The sequence below is a fragment of the Schistocerca cancellata genome, chromosome 11 (genome assembly GCF_023864275.1).
Source record: "Schistocerca cancellata isolate TAMUIC-IGC-003103 chromosome 11, iqSchCanc2.1, whole genome shotgun sequence".
NCBI classification, from domain to species: domain Eukaryota; kingdom Metazoa; phylum Arthropoda; class Insecta; order Orthoptera; family Acrididae; genus Schistocerca; species Schistocerca cancellata.
In genome coordinates, this window is record NC_064636.1 from 119544117 (window position 1) to 119566288 (window position 22172).

The following is a 22172-nucleotide window of genomic DNA, read 5'->3' on the forward strand; positions in this document are numbered from 1 at the left end:
TATTTGGTAGTTTATTCATAAATGTTCCTCAAACTTAGTGATTTTAATATGGGCAGCATAGGCACCTCCGGCTCCCATTAAATATGTAATTCTATCCGAATTATTTACAAATAAAGTTGGGAAATCCACTTCTTAACTTAAATAGCGTGCATGTCACAAGACCTAACCAGTAACTTCTTCATTGCCTCAAGCTATGTACACTACTGCATTGTACCTATTCATCTGCTTACCATGACATCCAGTTCACACACGAGTATCCATCCACATTAGGTGCATGTACATGAAGCCTCTCTTCTTATGTCAATCGTAAATTCATCACCCAGTTTCTTTGTGAGAAATCACAAACGTTAACCAACACACACACACACAACTACAAGTGCCAAAAGTAGAAACTGCCACATCTTCAGTAACACAGTTATCATTTGATACACCTATCTCCAAACAGTTACTGCCATTGAACACCGCTGCTACATGTAGCATTGTTTGCAGAACTCTGGAAATGCTTGTCTTTTTCCATGACAACACTTGCTTCATAAGCACCACTTGTAAATTGCACGTCGTCCAAACACCAGCCACAACTTTTTCACTCGTTATCACACTATATACAAATTTCCATCAACTGGCATATGTAGCATAGTTCCTTTGTCTGTGCATTGCACTTATATTTAAATTATTATGCACTAATATAAAACACACACACACACACACACACACACACACACACACACACACACACACACACACACATACACACAAACACACACACACACACACTCACTCACACACACACACACTCAAACACTTCAGTGACTACCTTGCAGTCTCCAGATATTTGCCTGTATCTTCTTCTAACTTGAAGAAGGCACAATGGACTTTCTCTACTTTCTATGTGAAAGCATTATTTCATGAATTTTTACTGAGATATATTTGGTGCATTGCCTTATGTAACCTATTTCTCATGGTTTTCAATCATATTCAATCATTCTTGTATCCATGACATATACTAATACAGTCTGATAAATATCATTACACTGAACCCAGTAACAAAACCAAATTCTTGATTTCAGTGAGAAATAACCTGTAATCAGCCCTTAGGCGTGTATATATATATATATATATATATATATATATATATATATATATATATATATATATATATATAATGTGTCTGCTTATTTTGCTGATCATACTCATAGAGTCGTTCAGCCGCCCAGTCAGGTACTATTCAACATTCACCAGTTTTGTGTGAGTGCTCATTGGCCAGTGTTAATCAAATAAATCTATTGGCCGAAGTTTCAATTCTGTGATAAAGGTTTTAATGGAGGTTAAATTTTTAGTGCAGTAGCTTCGTAATATGACAAATACTGTGCTCCATTTTTCTCTGAATTTCCTTCCCCAGTCATTTCAGAAGTATCTGTCATCATATTTACTGTATGTTCCCCCTACCGCCCAGTCTGTAGCATATGACCTACAAACACCATCTGAAGGACATAGTAGCAAATGAAGTAAATTTAAACGTTTAGCCAATCTAATTTCTGAGTGATTGTAACTTGGTATGTTTAACCGGTAGTATGAGGAACTCATGAGAGGCAGTGTGTAAACTGACTGTCTCACTAGGTAAGTCATTTATCTTAGTGGATTAGTGGACCGATTGTTGCCTATGGCTGTATTGGTCCCACTATCTGTGGATAGATAGCTGCCCAGTGGCCTCTGTCTTACTACATGTATCGGAACAGTCTACCTCTGCACTGTGGGCCAGCCACTGGACACCCCCCAATATACAGCCACACAGTGAGCACAGCGGCTGTGGCTGGACCCTCAACACAGCTGTGCAGACCACAGGTCCCCACTCAACCCCCGTCTGTGGCATGTGTGAGTTCTGTCAAAACATACATTTAAACAAATTAGAGGAGGGTGGCGTTAACGAAGTATTATGGCGAAAAAATCGAATTTTAGTTTCTAAAAAGCAGAGATGGCAATGGTTAACATTAAACTTATTGTTTTAATCGATGTCAACATCTTTCTTTGTATTATGTACATTCAGTGTGGTAGTATGGGGATTGTTTCCTAAGCTAAAATTCTTTTCCAAAGTTTCTGTGTATATTAATCTAGTGGATGGAGTTTCCAGTTTCATTGTTGGTTATATATCTCCCAAATTAATCTTGGAGGGAATGGATCTGGAAGTAGATTTCTGGTGTATTGCTATATGAGTATCACACATGAACATAAATTTATGGACTTTATCAGCTGCGAAAGAGAAAGGTAGAGTCTGCAGAAAATGAAGCATTTAAGACTGGAAAGATAACCTCCACGTAAGACTATGAACATCGCTTGATGTAGAGTTTATGTTTAAATATACATTGCATCAAAAAGAACTGAAGTACTCGGAAGGGCTGACGAAACGAAATGATACTTCACATGTTGAGACAGTATGTGACATTACATCAGTCATTGAAAAATCGAGTCAAATATACACAGAACTTAGTGGTATGAACCCATTTATAGTTTGGCATTGCAACCACACTTACCTGGACACATGCGTTGGTTCTGTTGGGAAGTAAATCTTCATTTTATCCTCTCCTGAGGGAAAGTGGGCATTAACCGTTGCAACTCGTCCTTGATATCACAGTTACTAGCACTGCGATGGATTGACACCCGACATGTTAGATCTGGATGTCTTTCGGGACATGGGGGTATTTCAACATCACGCAGACAATTTATGGAGATACATCCCATGTGTGGGTGAGCATTTTCCTGTTGATTGTTGATGTCACAATACTGTTGCATGAGAGGTAGCAAACAGGGACAAGGGATGGCAGTGGCGTACCATTGCGCCGACAGCGTCCTCAGTCACTATGAGTCTTGAGCTGAGGTCATAGCCAGTGGATCCACATACCATGACCCCAGAAGTAACACTGCTGTATGTCTCCAGAAAACAGAAAGAATGCGACCTCTACCAAGGTCGCCGCCATAGTGCCTGACGATGCTCATCTGCGCCAGTACAAAATGTGATTCATTGCTGTAATGCGAGTAGTCTATGCATTATATTGACAGAACCAGTCAAATATAAGTCTTTTCTGTGTTGGTAGTAATGACAGCTACACGTGGCTGAATAATTCCATAGTCCATGTGCTAGTAGTCTCTGACACCAATGCAGGGACAAGGAAGATATGCTCATGACTTTAGTGACTGTGAACAAAACAATACACTACTGCGATTGGCTGGTTCAATAACAAAGGCGTTAAGGGAGGTGGCCACGAGTGTATCTAAGAAGATTAGAAAAATGAGTGAAATATAAGTGATACACTTTGATCTGTTGCAATGCTGTCTCGAGGCAGTAAAATATTGCTGGACATGATAGCGTGGCCAATCTGGCTCCAAACCTAGAGAGACCCTAGATACTTCTGTTAGTACAGGGTGGAGCAAATGAAAGTGGCCTGGGAGACTGGATACGGTTGCCCGTGAATATATGGATATAGCCACACCCTGTGACATGTATGCCATGTGTAAGTCCACCACGTGATCCACATCAGTTCAGAGTGTAGTGAGGCCTGTGTCAGTGTGAGTGAAGCATTACAGAGGGGACAATGGCACTCACAGTGGAGTAGCAGGCGTTCGTTGTGAAAAGTTATGTTACAACGAAGTCATGGAAACGGTGTGGTCACTTGTTTTCTGCGGGGTTTAGTGTTGTTAAACTTTGAGCAACGACTCCCATGCAACGCTTAATCCGAAAGTGATGTCAAACGGACCTGTTTTGAACCAGTCAAAAAAAAATCATAAACTCCCCTGCACACCACAAACATAGCTGCAGTGCACGAGAAAATGTATCAGAGACCTACCAAATCAATGAAACACCTGTTACAAGAGACTAGGATATCACATTGATTATGCAGACCTGCATGCAGGGTTGTCCACTGATAGTGACCGGGCCAAATATCTCACGAAATAAGCATCTAGCGAAAAAATTACAAAACGAAACTCATCTAGCTTGAAGGGGGAAATCAGATAGCGCTATGGTTGGCCCGCTAGATGGCGCTGCCATAGGTCAAACGGATATCAAATGTGGTTTTTTAAATAGGAACCCACATTTTTATTACATATTCGTGTAGTAGGTAAGGAAATATGAATGTTTTAGTTGGACCACTTTTTTCGCACGTATAAGTCCGTGGTATCTCGTAACATTCCGCCAGTGCGGACGGTATTTGCTTCGTGATACTTTACCCGTGTTAAAATGGACCGTCTACCATTTGTGGAAAAGATCGATATCGTGTTGATGTATGGCTATTTTGATCAAAATGCCCAAGGGGCGTGTGCTATGTATGCTGCTCGGTTTCCTGGACGACATCATTCAAGTGTCAAGACCGTTCGCCGGATAGTTACGTTATTTAAGGAAACAGGGAGTATTCAGCCACATGTGAAACGTCAACCACGACCTGTAACAAATGATGATGCCCAAGTAGGTGTTTTAACTGTTGTCGCGGCTAATCCGCGCATCAGTAGCAGACAAACTGCGCGATAATTGGGATCAAAAACGTCGGTGTTGAGAATCCTACATCAACATCGATCGTACCTGTACCATATTTCTATGCACCAGGAATTGCATGGCGACGATTTGGAACGTCGTGTACAGCTCTGCCACTGGGCACAAGAGAAATTACGGGATGATGACAGATTATTTGCACGCATTCTATTTAGCGACTAAGCGTCATTCACCAACAGCGGTAACGTAAACCGGCAACGTAAAATCCACGATGGCTGCGACAAGTGGGACATCAGTGACCTTGACGGGATAATGTATGGTGCGACATTATGGGAGGAAGGATAATTGGCCCCCATTTTATCGATGTCAATCTAAATGGTGCAACGTATGCTGATTTCCTACGTAATGTTCTACCGATGTTACTACAAGATGCCTGCCGGAGTGGCCGTGCGGTTCTAGGCGCTACAGTCTGGAACCGCGTGACCGCTACGGTCGCAGGTTCGAATCCTGCCTCGGGCATGGATGTGTGTGATGTCCTTAGGTTAGTTAGGTTTAAGTAGTTCTAAGTTCAAGGGGACTGAAGACCACAGCAGTTAAGTCCCATAGTGCTCAGAGCCATTTGAACCATTTTACTTCAAGATGTTTCACTGCATGACAGAATGGCGATGTACTTCCAACATGATGGATGTCCGGCACATAGCTCGCGTGCGGTTGCAGTGGTATTGAATAGCATATTTCATGACAGGTGGATTGGTCGTCGAAGCACCATGCCATGGCTCGCACGTTCACCGGATCTGTCGTCCCGGGATTTCTTTCTGTGGGCAAAGTTGAAGGATATTTGCTATCGTGATGCACCGACAACGCCTGACAACATGCGTCAGCGCATTGTCAATGCATATGCGAACATCACGGAAGGCAAACTACTCGCTGTTGACGGACATAATGTTGAGCATTTATTGCCTTAATGTGGTATTTACAGGTAATCGTACTGTAACAGCAAGCGTTCTCAGAAATGATAAGTTCACAAAGGTACAGGTATCACACTGTAACAACCGAAAGAAAATGTTCAAATGTACCTACGTTCTGTATTAGAATTTAAGAAACCTACCTGTTACCAACTGTTCGTCTAAAATTGTGAACCATATGTTTGTGAATATTACAGCGCCATTTATCACAAAGCGAAAAAAGTGGTCCAATTAAAACATTCATATTTCTTTATGTATTACACGAATATGTAATAAAAATGGTGGTTCCTATTTAAAAAATGCAGTTGATATTCGTTTGACCCATGGCAGCGCCATCTAGCGGCTAAGCATAGCGCCATCTGGTTTCCCCTTCAAGCTGGACAAGTTTCGTTCTTTGTAGTTTTTACGTTTGACGCTTATTTCGTGAGATATTTGTCCCAGACACGATTAATGGACCACGTTGTATATATATATCTATCGCGTGTCTGTTGGTCATGCATTAAAACAAGCAGGTGTTCCTCAGCACCTCCACATTTGTGAATGGCTGTTCACTGAGATAACAATGAATTGCTTGTACATGGATCTGTTCTTTATGTCTGGTGGAGCCTGATTTCAGCTGAGTTGTTACTTCAGTTCACAGAATAACAGGTCCTGGGTAGCAGAGTGTCCGCAGAACTTCCAGGAAACACCTTTGCACGATCAGAAAGTCGGTTTCTGGAGTGCAGTGTCTGCACGCAACATTACTGGTTTTACCTTCTTTAATCAGCTGCTGACTTTGGCCCATCACATTGCCAACATTTTAGAGCTATTTGTGGCAGCATTAATGGAGGAGGAAAGGGGTACATTTACTTCCAACAGGATGGAGAAACTGTCCATCCAGCCAGCCGAACCTTTGAGAACAGATACACAATCTTCAAGCTTCACAGTTGTTAGCAGAGGTCAGTCTGGTCGTGGCCCAAGCTGGCCACGTGGGTCACCTGATTTGTCAGTGTGTTATTACACTGCGTGAGAGCCCTCAAGAGCAAAGTCAATCACAACATCCTCATAGTCTTCAAGAACTGCAGCAGAACTTTCCAGATGAGACTGCAGCAATTCAGGCATTCCGCCTTCAGCAACCTACTGACCAGAGCCCAAAAGTATCAAAAGATGAATGGTGGTCATTTTGAACAGCTGCTATAGTCAGCATAGTTCTGCATTTACTTTCCTGTGTTGTGTTGCTTTGTACTATATTCTCTGGCTGCTTTTATTTGACCCCACCCTCTAATAAATTGCGTGTGTATGTGCGTCCACCTTAGACGACTGTATATGGAAATAGCAGATCTATACAAGGCTGTAAGCTGGTTAACTGTTCTCTCTGAGTCAGAAAATGAAATGTTGTCTTTTGTAACAGCAGTGGAATTATTAGTATTAGTGTTAATATTAGTAACAACTGTCAGTAGTAACAGTAGTAGTTGTAGCTTCTAAAGAAAATTCATGATGATTTAGTATTAAAAGAGGCTTTTAATAGTGTGTTCACACACACTTGTAGCCTGCACCATCTGCCACGTTCTACCAGTCTATCCAACCTACAACATTCGAGATAAGTAATAAGGGATGGCCGCCCAACCCCATGACGTCTGGACATAGTTTCACCTTGGTTTCCCCACATGTCGAAGGCACTCACCACAGCGCTCCTCGAACACTCAACAAGTCGTGCATCCCGAAAGGCTCGTGATGAGCGCCCAGGTCGTTCCTCGTGAAGTGACGCTGCTATTGCCAGTACAGGTTTAATCGATGATAGGCAGGTGATCATAATGTTCTGGCTAATGACTCTGTTATTTATAAATTGCAATGATCGCTGTTTCAACCGACAGGGTATTGAGAAAGTGACATAAATAAATAAATACACTAAGAAATGAAACTCTGAACCATGGTGCAGGACAACACATTGCTCAAAAAAGACCATTATTTGGTCTCAGATGGTAGGCACAGTTGTAAAGGGGTCACTGTGAGCCCAGTATGCAATATGGCATTCTTCCCTTGTCTTGACCAGACGTGATAGACTAACCTTGACAATGATAGTGCCTGCCCTCATGGTCATTTACAACTCAACACTACTACATTGTAACATCTAAATGCCCCAGAATCTTATTGTTGCCAGGCAACTAGAGATCAAGAGTGGAGGGACTTTCAAATTATGTCAGCTGCACATAACACATGCATAGAAATGCATAACACATGCATCACAAGTATCACACAACGTCTGACACTGTTCACTGGCATTATATAAATGCACTGTGGTGTCCGGTCTACCAGTCATGGAGATTTGAAACTCTTATCAGTTACACTGCAGCTGATGGCGTGTTTGTGTAAGAAGCCACAAGGACAACTCATCACGTTTTCTGTGTGCATCAATTTATCTGTCATGCATCAAATTATTAATTCTGAAACAGTGACTTGTAACAGTACACTTGTTTCAATCGCTGTCTTCTCTCTTCTTTGGATTTACAGAATGAATAGTGTTCTGTTTTGAATTTGAATGTCACACCTTTCATTTAACAGATAAGAGAGACATCAGCAACTACCGACATGTTTCACTGCTTATATCATTTACCTAAATTTTTGAGAATGTGGTGTATTCTAGAAGCTTATCTCACCTGGGCAACAATAATATTGTCACCAAATCAGAGTTTGCCTTTCTGTGACCCATCCAAGGCATTTGATTGTGTAAACTATAATATACTGCTAGATGAATTTTATGGGGTTAATGGAGTAGTCAACCAATGGATCTTATCATATCTATCTAAAAGGTTGCAGAAAGTTGTACTTAGTAGTAATTCAACCAACAGAATTAAGGGACATAATTCTGACTGGGTGGAAATCACGTATTGCGTTCCCCAAGGCTCAATCTTAGGTCCACTACTGTTTCTCATACATTATCTACAATCTAATGTACAACAAGCAGAATTTGTTGTTTTTGCAGATGACAACAGTATTGTAATCACTCCCAGTATTAATACAGAACTGGAAGAAATGGTAAACAAAATTTTCAAAAGTATCACTGGTTTTCTGAAAATTGCCTCACCCTGAATTTGACAAAGACACATTACATTCAGTTCAGCACCTCTGGGGGGGTACTGCATCAGTGACATGTGTAACACATGGTGATGAAGTAATACGTAGGATGGAAACTTTAAACTTCTTAGGGGTCCATATTGATGAGAATATAAATTGGAAAAACATAGATTTGGGAACTCCTAAAACAACTTAGTTTAGCTACATTTGCCCTTGAATCATAGAAAATTTTGAAGAGATATAAATCAGTAAGTTGACATATTTTGCTTATTTTCATTCAGCAACGTCGTATGGAACAATGTTCTGGGGTAACTCTTCTTTTAAAAAAGAAGGTCTTTATTGGCCAAAAACGAGCTGTAATAATAACATGTGGCACTCACGTGCGATCATCTTCTAGACATCTGATTAAGAAGTTGGGCATTCAGACTACTGGTCCACAGTATATTTATTCCCTCATGAAGCTCGTTGTAAACAATCCACTACAGTTCAAAAGGAACCATGAGGTACATAATTACAATACTAGAAGAAAAAATGATATTCATTAGTTAACATTAAGGTTGTCTTTAGCACACTACTGGAACAAAAAATTTTGTTCTCTTACAATGTGATATAAACTGTCTAACACACAGTAAGGTAAAATTTGGAAATAAATTGAAAAAGGTTCTCCTTGAGAACTCCTTCTATTCCGTAGAAAACTTTCTATGTTTGTAATGTGTAAAAAGTTGTGGGTCGGACTGGTAACTCCATCTGTATTTCTTGTTATCATTTTGGGGAAAAAGAATAGTAATTAGGTGGTGATGTTTAGAGTACAAATAGATGTATGAATTAATTATCAATTTGAATGTAAAATGACTTATTCCACGACATGACGATCTATCGTGCGAAATGATCCATGGAACATGAAAGTAACTAACTAACAAGCGTTTCTTTCTATTCATCACGAATGGGCAAACTTCCTTTAAACATCTCAAAATTCGGTAACTGTCTTCTATCCTACCTCATTCGTTTCATATTATGCAACATTTATCAGCGACGTTGTGCCTTGTAGACATAATGTTATTGGCTATTTTTTAACATCCTTGTGACGCATTAAAATACCAACATAGAGAAAAAAACACTCAGAGCAGCTGTTACTCGGCAATGGCGTACGAGCACTGTGTCTAAGACTAATGGAAGTCTAATGACTTGGTGGAACAGTAAAGTGATAAGAATTAATCTCTACATGTTATAACTCTACTTCTAGCACGCAAAGATCAACTTTTTCATTGTACCATAAATACCTAACGTCTCACTTGTCTTTGAAAGCGAGTAGCGAGCGGCAAGACCGAAATGACATCCTGTGTGGCGGTAGTCTGCTTGGGCAAGGAGCAGTTCTGCGCTTTCGAGTTTCTCTTGCTGTACACAGACATGGAGGTCGACTCCAGTTTTCGGCGCAGCATTCGCCTCACCCAGTGGTGACCCCCGATGCAGCCGCCAGGCTGTCTGCCGTTCACCCAGGGGGCGACGCGACTCCTGGGGCGGCTGGCGACTTAGGCTGTCGTCATCCTGGCCCCAGGGCAGAACTGGCGCGGTTCCCCGTGTCATCCCACGTCACGCGAGCGTTGCGGTCCCTGAGTAGTTTTGGGTCATCAGTTATGTTCGGGAGCAGCATCCCACAAACTAACGACCTCGCAGAACATCATATCATGGGCATAATTTATCCAGTTCTGTATTTATACCCGTTTCTTCGTCTTCTGTGTTTATTTTCGCATCATTCTTACACACAACAGCGACGAAAAAACCCAAAGAGATTTTTAGCATCCCTCTATAGGCCGATTCCTGATTCTTAAGCGGGGGAGGAATTCAAAAATAAAAATGAAACGATTTTTCGAAAACATGCCTATTTTGTAGCGTACATCTGTCTGAATAGTTTGATGTATAAAACATAAGTACTTAAGAGTTTATAGGGCACATTATTTGGTCCTAAGTGTACCAAGATGCAGCGCCACACCCCTTTGCACAGCATTCTGCTGTCATACATACATGTATTTCGCTCTGTAGAATTCGAATGTTTATATTTGCGCCAGTGATGGTCATACGTGAAACAAAGGACTATTGACATAGAAGAAATGTCTTCATGGCCGTACCCAAAGCCCTAATGAAAGCTTTAACGAATGTGCTTGGAAAAGATTGTCGAAAACCGTTTTTATGGGAAGAAATGCACTTGCTGTTGGGTTTTATGATGCAGTTTCATGTTTTAATGATGGTGTGCAAAGCCGGATTGTTTTAGAGAAAATGGGAATCAAGCGCAGAGTGAACTGTATCAAAGCTTTGTATGCGATAAACACAGAGCTTGTAGTGAAAGCACGTATATGATTTTTGGAGGTAATGAATTCGGAAAGAGTGAAGCATAGGAATGTGAAAAAGACGAAAGCTGATTTACTAAATGGAAAAGAACCTGTTTATGGTGCTAAAAGATGCCAAAAGCAGCCAGAAACTTCAATGACCCTATTCCACAGAACACGAATTTCTGTTCTCTGGTACATGTAACATCCAAAATAAATATCCAATTCCTTTCAAACTTGGTATCCTTATTAAACACAAACTCCTTGATGCAAATCTCTAGAATTTTACATGTTTATTAAAAACTGGGGCAAAATTTGAGATAATTAACTATAAAATTTGAGGTTTTTTTAAACATGAAGTTTAAAATATAACAGTTCATTTTTTTATAAATTAAATAAACTCTAGAGTTTCATACACATGTAAGTATAGTTTGTAGGCTGTGTAAAATTCATCGAATATTCTCTCTTACTTATGAAGAAAAGTGTACGTATAGCAAGAAATGCAGCCAGTAGTAAGTTAAAAAAATTATGAAATTTTACATGTAAAAAAAAGAAACGTTATGTTTTTGAACTTCCACTTCTGTGAGTGTGAATCGTGAATCCTTCCTGGTGATATTGAGAAAATTCTATGAACTTATTTGTAAAAATATAGACAGAAGAAATTAGTGTCTTGTGCTGCCTCGTCTGCTCCAAGTTGACCCGTTTGACGTCCAACGCCCCTTAACACACGAGCTACAAACACCATCTCATGACTGCAGTACCACGTTAAGTGCATTGATGGGGTACTGTCATTCAAATTTCTCTGTGATTTATGCTGTTGTCTATTGAAACTATGTTGACCAATGCTTGTTGTAAGAGGAATTGTTGAGCTTTGTACAAATCTTATATTTATGCTTTATTTTGTACCAAATTTTGTGTAATATGCTAGGCTACAGGTATGAGAAAATGAGGAGAAGGAAGATGTATGATTACCTCAATGAAATCTTATATTTATGCTTTATTTTGTACCAAATATTGTGTAATATGCTAGGCTGCAGGTATGAGAAAATGAGGAGAAGGAGGATGTATGATTACGTGAATGCTGTCATTCATCTTACGTGGGCCACTACTGTCTTTGGCAGTGTGTGTTCTATTATCTGTGTGTGGACAGTACCTCAGCCGTACAGTCTGTGGTAAACTGCCCACTGGACTTGAGGTGATATCCCTTTTTGAGGCAGTGTTCCTCCTGTGCAGCACGGCAGGTGCTGGAGAGAGCAGGACCGGCACCTCCCCGCAGCCGCACAGTGGCCTCAGCGACGACGGCCGGAGCCCAGCCACAGCTGCGCCCCCCACCTCTCCCCAGGCCACTCCCCAGCCTGATGAAGCCGCCGTCTCTCTCCTGCGGTGAGTTCAGTCACTTTACGTGCAAACTGTCCACAATCACAGTGCGACATGTTGGGCAGTTAGCCAAGTGATAAAGTCAAGAAATCGAATGTCGCTATTTTACGTTTTTCACGAAGCAAAAGTTGTAGTTCTCGTATAAATTTTTTCCTTTCATAAATTGTGACGTTCGACGAGGCAAGGATATAAGGGGATCTCAGCTCCCCTCTACAGGATTGTAGCGTGACTCATTTTCAGCTCCTAACACAACTAAGTCATTCAATGTATTTACTTGTGTAAGATAACACTAAATATTTCCCCAAAAATAGAAACTGTGCTGGTTTGTTGAGAGCAATTACAGTTTTCAGCGAAAACTCTGTCTCGGAATGTGGCAGAAAGCCCTAAGACATTCTGGTAATATGTAAAGCACACCAGTAGCAAGACACAGTCATTAACCTTCACTCCACGATAATAACAGTGAAGTCACTGATGAAAGTGCCACTAAAGCAGATTTATTAAACATAGTTTTCTGAAACTCCTGGACCATATAAGAAGTAGTAAATATTGCTGAATTCCAATCAAGAATAACTTCAAAGTGAGAAACATTGAAGTAGATATCCTCGGTGTAGCAAAGTAGCTTTAAATCGATTAATGAGGGAATGCCTCCTGTCCAGATTGTACACCTGTCAGGTTCCTTTCAGAATATGCTAATACAAAAGATCCATATTTACCAATTATGTACATCAGCTCTCTCAGCGAAAGATCCGCACCTAAAGACTGAAAAATTGCTCTTGTCACACCAATACCCAAAAAGGGAAATAGGAGAAATCCGCTGAATTACAGGCCCATATCACTAACGTCGATTTCCCGTAGGGTTTTGGAACATATACTGTGTCTGAACATTATGAATTACCTGGAATAAAACGATTTGTTGACACATTATCAGCAAGGGCTTAGAAAATATCGTTCCTGTGGAACACAACTAGGTCTTCATACTTGTGAAGTAATGAGTGCTATCGACAGGGGATGTCAAAATGATTCCATATTTTTAGATATCCGAAACACTTTCGACACATTTTCTCAAAAGCGTCCCCTAACCAAACTGCGTGCCTATTGAATATTGCCTTAGTTGCGTGACTGGATTCGTGATTTCCCGTTAGAAAGACATCGTGTAAAACAGATGTAATATCCGGCGCTCCCCAAGGAAGTGTTGTAGGCCCTCTATCGTTCCTGATATATATTAGTGGCAATTGACTCTGAACAAAGAAAAGTATGAAGTTATTCACACGAGTACTAAAATAAATCCACAAAATTTCGATTACGCGATAAGTCCCACATACCTGAAGGCTGTAAATTCAATTAAATACTTAGTGATTACAATTACAAATAAACTACACTCGAACGAGCATATATATATATATATATATATATATATATATATATATATATATATTTTGTTGTCGTTATAGCAAACGAAAGACAGCGAATCATTGGCAGAACACTAAAAGGTTGAGCACGTCTGTCTAAAGAGATGGCTTACACCATGTTTGTCCGTCCTATATTCTGCCCCTTTTCTACTGAGCTTCTGCTAATTTTATGTCTAGTACGTGCAACATAATTTACAGTCTTTGCCTGTGATCATATTCATTAATTATTATTGATCATGCTGCAACATCTTACATTGATGAGTTTCTGGCTTATCTACAAAGTATTCTTTCCTATGCTCTCTATCTTTAGTCTTTAATGCTACAATTACTTCTCGCTGGTTGTCTTCTTATGTCAAATGGCTGATGCTATCTGTATACGACAAATTGGGTAAATACCTTTTCGAAAATACTGATATAAAAAGAGGAGAAAGCAGGCTAAAAAGCGACAGAGAAGCATCAGCATGAGGAAATAAAATATTAAGAGCAGGAAATGAAACATATTAAGACAATATTCGATAATGGAGTGAAAAATTTGTTGAGAGAGAGTTAAGAAAACCAGGCTGGTGAGCAGATCATGTGTAGAATGGTACTGATGTGAATAACAATGTCCAGGGGGAAGAGTGTCATGGCTTCCTTTTTTTCGGCATCGGACGCCTTTGGTGCCTAATGAAAGTTCCTACATAAAAAATACAGGCTTTGGATGACTAAAAGCGACAACACCTTTAAACAAAAATAGTTTACAATAATAAATACACTGATGGAAAAGAATCACAAAACCATGCTGTTAATATAGAATAGTGAAATATCGGGAATACATTTGCCAGGGTAACATATTTAACTGATTAACATTGCAAGATCGCAAGTTAATGTTAGTGCGAGATAAGACACTGGAAACGTGAAATGCTTGTGCACTGTCAGAAGATCCAATTTAAGCATGCAAACATGCATGCATTGTGGTGCTCTAGTATCGGATGTCAGTATTTGAAATGGAGTTCGATGCCTGACGCACTTGCTTGGTCAGTACAGGGATGGTTAATGCTGTTGGTGAATCATGCCAGAGTTATTGTATGATGATGTCCCATATGTACTGTGCTGGAAACACACCTGGAGATCGAGCATGCCAAGAGGTGTGTCAACACTCTATAGAGCATGTTGGGTTATAAGAGCGGTAAATAGCCCTATTACAAACTTCATTTAATCTCCATGAGATGTTGAGAACTGCATCTTTGTCGTCTCAAAGGCCTTTTTGCCCTACATCAGCTCACTGCGTCCAATCTCAAAGGTAACTAACGCTCACTGCCGTCACACCATGTAATTAAAGGAAGCTTGATTTGCTTCCTCGTAGTGGTGCCATTGGCGCCACTCTTAAGCGACTGCAGCGAAATTTGAAAAGACACCATATCCCAGATGTAGAAACACACCTGCCAACTTTCGTTAATGCCGCACTGCTTCTTCTTGGTGCTGCAATCCTTCATTGTATGTACTATTTCGAAAGTAAAAGACGTTGTTAACAATGTTACCAAAATCTCAAAAAGTTCTTGAACGACTTACTTCACATTCTTATACGATTCTCCAATAAACGTTGGGACAGTGTTTGCTTTTATATACCAATGAATTAGGAGTGCGCCATTGACTAGTGGTCAAAATTTTCCGTGTCCCAGGTTCCAAGACAGGCACTGCTTAACGTCTGAACAAAAGTTAACAGCAGTGTCAGCAGAAGACGTCCAGCATAAGAAGTCACCAATATTCTGACAAAGGCTTTGTCAAATAGGGTGGAGGAACGACAGAGCTTCAAGGCACTCCCTTGCCCTAGAGGTGGGTAACTGCCCTTAAAAGGGAGAAGAGTCACTAAAAATCAATGACGCGAGGATGCAGAAGGCAATGGAATCGAATAAATTAAAACGTGTATCCACAGGACATACGTAGCTAACGAGGAAACTGTCGTGATGCAATCTGCATTGAGAAAAGTTTCCAGACAAGTTACCCTTTTGGATCTCTGGGAGCGTCCATGAAAAAGAGACGGAATAATTTACGAAGGGATAACCTTCTCTGACTTGGAGCTTTGAATTCAGAAATTTGATCGTAATTGGAAAGCTAGGGAGTCTAAAAACGAAAGTGCAAAGGGCTCAGTCTAGCTATGGTGGGGTCATTGATGTGAAACAGAAGAAGGCTAAGGATTTGTCAAAAGACACATTGGGGTAATATCAACAGCAGCAGAAAATGGTGTAACGGAAGTAGGATTCGTTATGTATAGGAAGTAGGAGAGAGAATGGGCTACTGTTAACAGCTCTATGACAGGGTTTTCTCACCAGATCCGAAATCAAACGAACGCCGACAACGATAGTTCATGTACACATGCCAAAGAAAAAATTTGTTGATGACGTTGCTGTTCTCAGAGAAAGTGAAGAATTACAGGATCTGTTGAATTGAATGGAGAGTCTCATGAGTAAGGAATATTAATTGAGAATGAACCACGGAAATAAATTTCTAATGAGAAGTAGCAGATATTGGAATTTTTTACATTTAAATTGGTGGTCATGATGTAGACGATATCAAGGAATTCTGGAAGCAAAATAACCCATGATATACAAAACAAGAAGGACATAAAAAGCATACTAGCAAAGGCAAAATTGGTACAACTATCCAACATAATTCTACTACTATGAAACAAAGGTCATAATTTGAGGAAGAAATTTATGAGAATCTATGTTTAAAGAACTACTTTGTATGATACTGAATCGTAGACAGTGGCTGAACACCGTGACTGAGGAGACTACGAGCGTCTGAGATGTGGTGCTAGAGAAAAGTGTTGAAATTTAGGTGTACATGTTGGATATGGAATGAGGGGATACTTTGCAGAATTAGTGACATGGGGAAAGACTGACAAGACGAAGGGGATGTAAAAACTGAAGAGAAAGACAGATTGGCCTACATCCAGCAGTTAATTGAGCATGTAGAGTGTATCTGTTATTTTGAGATGAAGGTTGGTGCAAGATAGGAATTCATGGCAGGCCACATCAAACCAATTAGATAACTACTGGCTAAAACAATTTCATTCGACAGATTAATAGAATTTATTTGTACTTAATTGTCTTTAGTTCACAAAGAAAGTTTTACATGTTATTCCTGAGGCTGCAACACACAGTTTGTAACATCAAAATGTAGGTGTTGCTGTCACATGCAAATAACATGGCCCGTTTCTCAGTAGACATTCAGTTACATCGACAGTTTCTGGACACTCATTAGTGAACATTAATAAGGGATGCGACAAAAGTTTCATCTCTATGAAGGCTTTGACTCTGCTGAGGAAACTTTCAGTAATGGGTCTGAACTTCAGTGGAAAAATTAAAACCCATCCTTTCTCAACGTTGGACTCTTCAATCTGCAGAGAAGTCAGCTTCTACTCATCCCAAAGCAGTTGCATTGGATTCAGCTCGGAATTCATGCCAGAATAGTACATTCATGGAATGTTGTTGTCCACAAACTCTCACGTGACAGATAATGATTTATTACAAGGAGCACTGTCTTGCTAATACACACAATGACACTGTATTGTATGCAGTACATAAAGCTGAAAAACGTGATTCATATGCTGTCGAATTTAGTGTTCACTTAAGCTCAATAGGGGAATAATAACATAACCATGGATATACCCCATGATGTAACGCCATCTCCTCACTCCTTCACTTTTGGCATTACACAAAATGGCAGGTAATAGTCGTCAACCAAAAACAGAACCTTCCATCGGACTGCCACAGGTGATTCATCTGTCCGGACCATTCGTTTCCACTCATCCATCGTCCAGAGGCGTCACGCCTTACACCAACGTAAGTGTTGCTTAGCACTGACTGCAGATATCTGTGGCTCATTGGGGGGGGGGGGGCTACTCGACCATTTTACCCCCTTCTTTTTACCTCCCTGTGGACAGTCGTGGTGCTGGCTGCAGTGCTTCATGCGATTTTTTACAACGACCCTCCATAAAGCTCCATGGTCCCTATTGGTCAGTACATGGATCCGCATAGTTGTTCCTTTGCATTCCAACTTCACAAGGGCTACTGTGTAAGGGTCGAAATATTACTGGTACATTTGTTACTCAGGTCCACATTCGAAATTACTGAACCTCCCTGATGGACCCATTCTGCTATTTCTGGTTCTCTGCTGACAACACATATGTCTCTGCCTCCTTTTATACCGGCGGATCGTCCTTTCATTACATTTGTTTCTCAGTCACACATTAGATAGAGGTGCTTAGATAGTTTTCATCCTAGTGTGTAGCTTGTCCCCAATTTTATTCAATCTGTATATTGAGCAAGCAGTAAAGGGTACAAAATAAATATTTGGAGTAGGAATTAAAAGGAATAAAAAGATTGACGTTTGCTGATGACATTGAAAAAAGGATATAAGATGAACATCAACAAAAGCAAAACGAGGGTAATGGAATATAGCCAAGTTAAATTAGGTGTTGCTGAGGGAATTAGATTACGAAATGAAACGCTTAAAGTAGTAAATGAGTTTCGCTATATGGGGAGCAAAATAACTGATGATGGTCGAAACAGATATAATATAAACTGTAGACTGGCAATCGCAAGGAAAGAGTTTCTGAAGAAGAGAAATCTGGTAACGGCGAGTATAGATTTAAGTGTCAGGAAGTCGTTTCTGAAAGTATTTGTATGACGTGTAGCCATGAATGGAAGTGAAACTTGGACGATAAACAGTCTACACAAGAGGGGAATAGCAGCTTTCGAAATGTGGTGCTACAGAAGAATGCAGTGGATTAGGTGGGTATATAATATAACTGATGAGAAGGTACCGAACAGAATTGGGGAGAAGAGGAATTTGAGACACAACTTGAAGCAGCGATTGGTTGCTAGGACATGTTCTGAGGCATCAAGGGATAACAAATTTAGTACTGGAGGGCAGTGAGGAGGCGACAAATCTTAACCAGAGACCAAGAAATGAATACACAAAACAGATTCAGAAGGATGTAGGTTGCAGTAGTTACTTGGAGATCAATAAGCTTGCACCCAGTAGAGTAGCATGGAAAGCTGCATCAAAGCTCTCTCTGGACTGAAGACCGCAAGAACCTCAACAGTTTATGTAAATGCTGTCAGATCTTCAGTGTGTTCACTCAGCCAAGATCCAGATTGCCTAGTAATTTGAATGGTATGAAAAGCGCATGAAATTCGATGTACGCTTATGTCCAAAATTAAAGCAACAAACTGAAATTTTGCGAGGTTGCGTTTATTTAGCCATAAATTAGTACAAACAGGCGATAGTGATGTAGGAAAAATGTTAAGAACAAAGAACATAAACAACTACAATATGCATAAAGGTAGAAAAAAATGTTCTTCGTTTTTTCCAACTTAACAGATTTGCACACACTATCCAACAACTGGATAATGTGCTCAGCATAGGATGTGACCACCTCTGGCTCATACAACCCTGACATCGACGGGGCAAGCTGTGAATGATGTCATCAATCTCACGTGGAGGCAATAACTCCATTCCTCCTGCAGAGCTACTCTCAAGTCTTATGGAATTGTTGGTGGATGCTTGTGTCATGCAACCCATCTCACTACTACATATATTTCGTATGCATACTACAAACAATTTACAATAAATCCACACATTATAGAATAATTTGTCCTCTATAAAATTTACAATATGACAATGCTAATTTATAAAATAAAATTCATGGAAAACTATATACAGCATAATAAAATTTTATATAGTCTTTGTTTCACATGTCATTCTTCCAGAAGTCCACATATGCCCTCGCTACTTTGCTGCACGCCATCAGGTCTTGGGCCGTGCATGCTCTTGGATGGTTTAGTAACGGACACTGAAGCAGGTGGTTCATCGTCTGGATGCTCCCACACGGACACAAAGCACTTTCACTAACTCCCCACTTGTGCAGATTTCTGTTACATCTGTCCATTCCTGAACATAGCCTGTTCAGGGTTTTCCATCTCTCCCACACAAGTTCCGCACTTCCTCAGAATCGTGTGAATATTCTTGTTGTTCCTGCCATAGTCTTTTTCTAGAAGTTATTGGTGAACCTGTGAGCAGTTCGGCTGAGTGGAGGAAACTACTTCTTGACGTAAGGCGTTTTGGTACCATTTGGTACCCATGGAGCAGATGACGTTGATTTTGAACCAGTTCTGTTCGTTTAATTCTGCTCTGTATTGAACGTCGGACATTTGGTGGAGCAATTCCTGACAAGCAGTATAGGTGTTCTACTCTTGTTGGCTTAAGACATCCAGTAATATGTCTACACATCTGGTTCAGGACAGTGTCCAGCTTGCAAACTCAGCAGCAGAGTAACAGAGCGCCATGGCGGTGGTGCAGAAAACTTTTGGATTAGGTCGGTCGACATTTTGATGTTGTTAGCTTTCCAAGTAAGTTATTCTGTGATTGGATTTCTGCCCTGCTCTTCTCAATGTGCCACTTGAATGACAGTGTCCTATCAACAGTAACTCCCAAGTACACTGGGAGAGGGCAGTGTGTTAATCTTGTGCCATTCCACCGAACATTCAGTCCTTGATTCGCCTCGCTGTTGTTAAGATGGAATATGCAAGTTTTGGTCCTACTTGAATTGGGTTTCAACTGATTTTCATTGTAATAGTTGGTGAGATTTTCCAGGTTCTCAGCTAGTATTTCCTCAATATCCTTGTAGTTTTATGCCTGAGCTGCTATTGCCCTATCAACAGCATAAATGAAAGATCTTGACCAGGGACTAATAGGCTACTCATTTGAATAAATTTTGAATAACATGGGGGCAAGAACACTGCTCTGGGCAAACCCATCTTTTTGTAGTCTCCATCTGCTCTTGCTACCTTGGAATTGAACAAACTACCTTCTGTTAAATAGAACTGATCCGAGTACAGCAGTCAATTGAGGGCTTTTTGTCGTTTTTTTCCACTTTTGCAATGACATTTCTGAGGTTGATGGTATCATATGCTTCCATAAAATCAATAAACACCATCCCTGTTGTAAGTCTTTTCTCAAACCCATCTCCAATATAGTGGGTTGGACTGAGAGCTTGATTGGTACAAGATTTACCAGGCCGAAATCCTGCTTGCTCTTTTATTAGGGTGCCCTCAGTAAGCTCTTTGAATCTGCTTAGTATCAAACAGTTTGTGTGTTGTGCACAACAGAGAGATTGGCTGATAACTCTTAGGATCTTCTGGGTCCTTACCAGGCTTAAGAATTGCAGTTATTTTTGCCTGTGCCGGCCATAGTGGCCGAGCGGTTCTAGGCGCTGCAGTCTGGAACCGCGCGACCGCTATGGTCGCAGGTTCGAATCCTGCCTCGGGCATGGATGTGTGTGATGTCCTTAGGTTAGTTAGGTTTAACTAGTTCTAAGTTCTAGGGGACTGATGGCCTCAGAAGTTAAGTCCCATAGTGCTCAGAGCCATTTGAACCATTTTTTTATTTTTGCCTGTCTCTAGATTTCAGGAATTCGTCCAGTTGCCCAACAGCAGTTCATAAACTCCAACAGCCACAATTTAGAGCGAACACCAAGACGTATTATCCGTTCATTTTCAACATCATCTAGGCCTGCGGCCTTACCAGTCTTTAAACTTTTGATTGCTTCTTTCAGTTCTGATTTTATAAATTTATGATCGAGTGTATCATTATTTTCTTCTAGGAAAGCATTTAGTCTACTCGTATGCCCTTTCTTCAGTCTGTGTTTCGCTTTATGGTTTTCCTGCAGTTGGGAGGCTATTTGGTTTGCTGTACCGCCAGCAAAGCCTGGTGTACCTGCAGGTATACCATCTAATTTTTGAGCAGTCTCTACGGTTTCCGACTACTGTGTGTCATGTTAATGCTTTCTGCAGTGTGTTACCACTTCTGTCTTCTATTTTCAATCATTGTTGTTATTAGTTCTTGGCCCGCCTCCATTGTTTATGGGGAGAATGGGTTGGCGTCATAAAGACCACAATACGTTTCGTATTTCTCTTTTGTCTCTTCGCTGTAGCCTTGAATGTACGATTTTCAACATCCTCTCGTGTACTCTGCCGTGCACAGTATTTCAAAGCTTTAACAAACTCACTGAAGCTTTCTGGTAGAGGTGTGTATCCGCGATATGCTCTATGGGATTCAAATTGGGAGATCGAGCTTAGCATCCCAGGTGTGCAATATCTTCCATTTCCAAGAAAACTTCAATCAGCTGATCTCTATGGGGCATACCTCTATCGTCCATCAATACGAAGTGGTAGGCCACAGCACCTCTCAACGACGGCATATGAGGTTCCAAGATCACGATACCTGACTGGAGTTAAGCATTGCCAATTCACCCATACAATGTCATGAAGAGGTGTTCAGGTAGTCCACATAATCGCTGAGGACACCATTAAAGAACCTCCCTGATATCAGTCTCTTTTGCAAGATATTTGGGTCACGAAATCCTGTTACACGTTCACTCCATATGAAAATCCGCCGAGAATCGCTCTCCAGACCATTTTGGGACTCACATGTGAAGATAACATTGGCCGTCTGTTGGGCCATTCGGTGGGATGTTGATGACTTCACTCTTCACATTTCTTTCTGAGAAGTGTCA

General features: G+C 40.6%; 1 protein-coding gene across 5 annotated transcripts in view; it reads left to right on the top strand.

Moving 5' to 3' along the window:
* Window positions 1-22172, top strand: part of LOC126108788 (ankyrin-2-like) — a 105826-nt gene that overhangs the window by 82382 nt on the left and 1272 nt on the right. For all 5 annotated transcript variants that reach the window (XM_049914139.1, XM_049914140.1, XM_049914138.1 and 2 more), the window contains exon 5: window positions 12057-12206. In XM_049914139.1, coding sequence (XP_049770096.1) covers window positions 12057-12206 — 150 coding nt within the window. The remainder of the gene's footprint in view (window positions 1-12056; window positions 12207-22172) is intronic.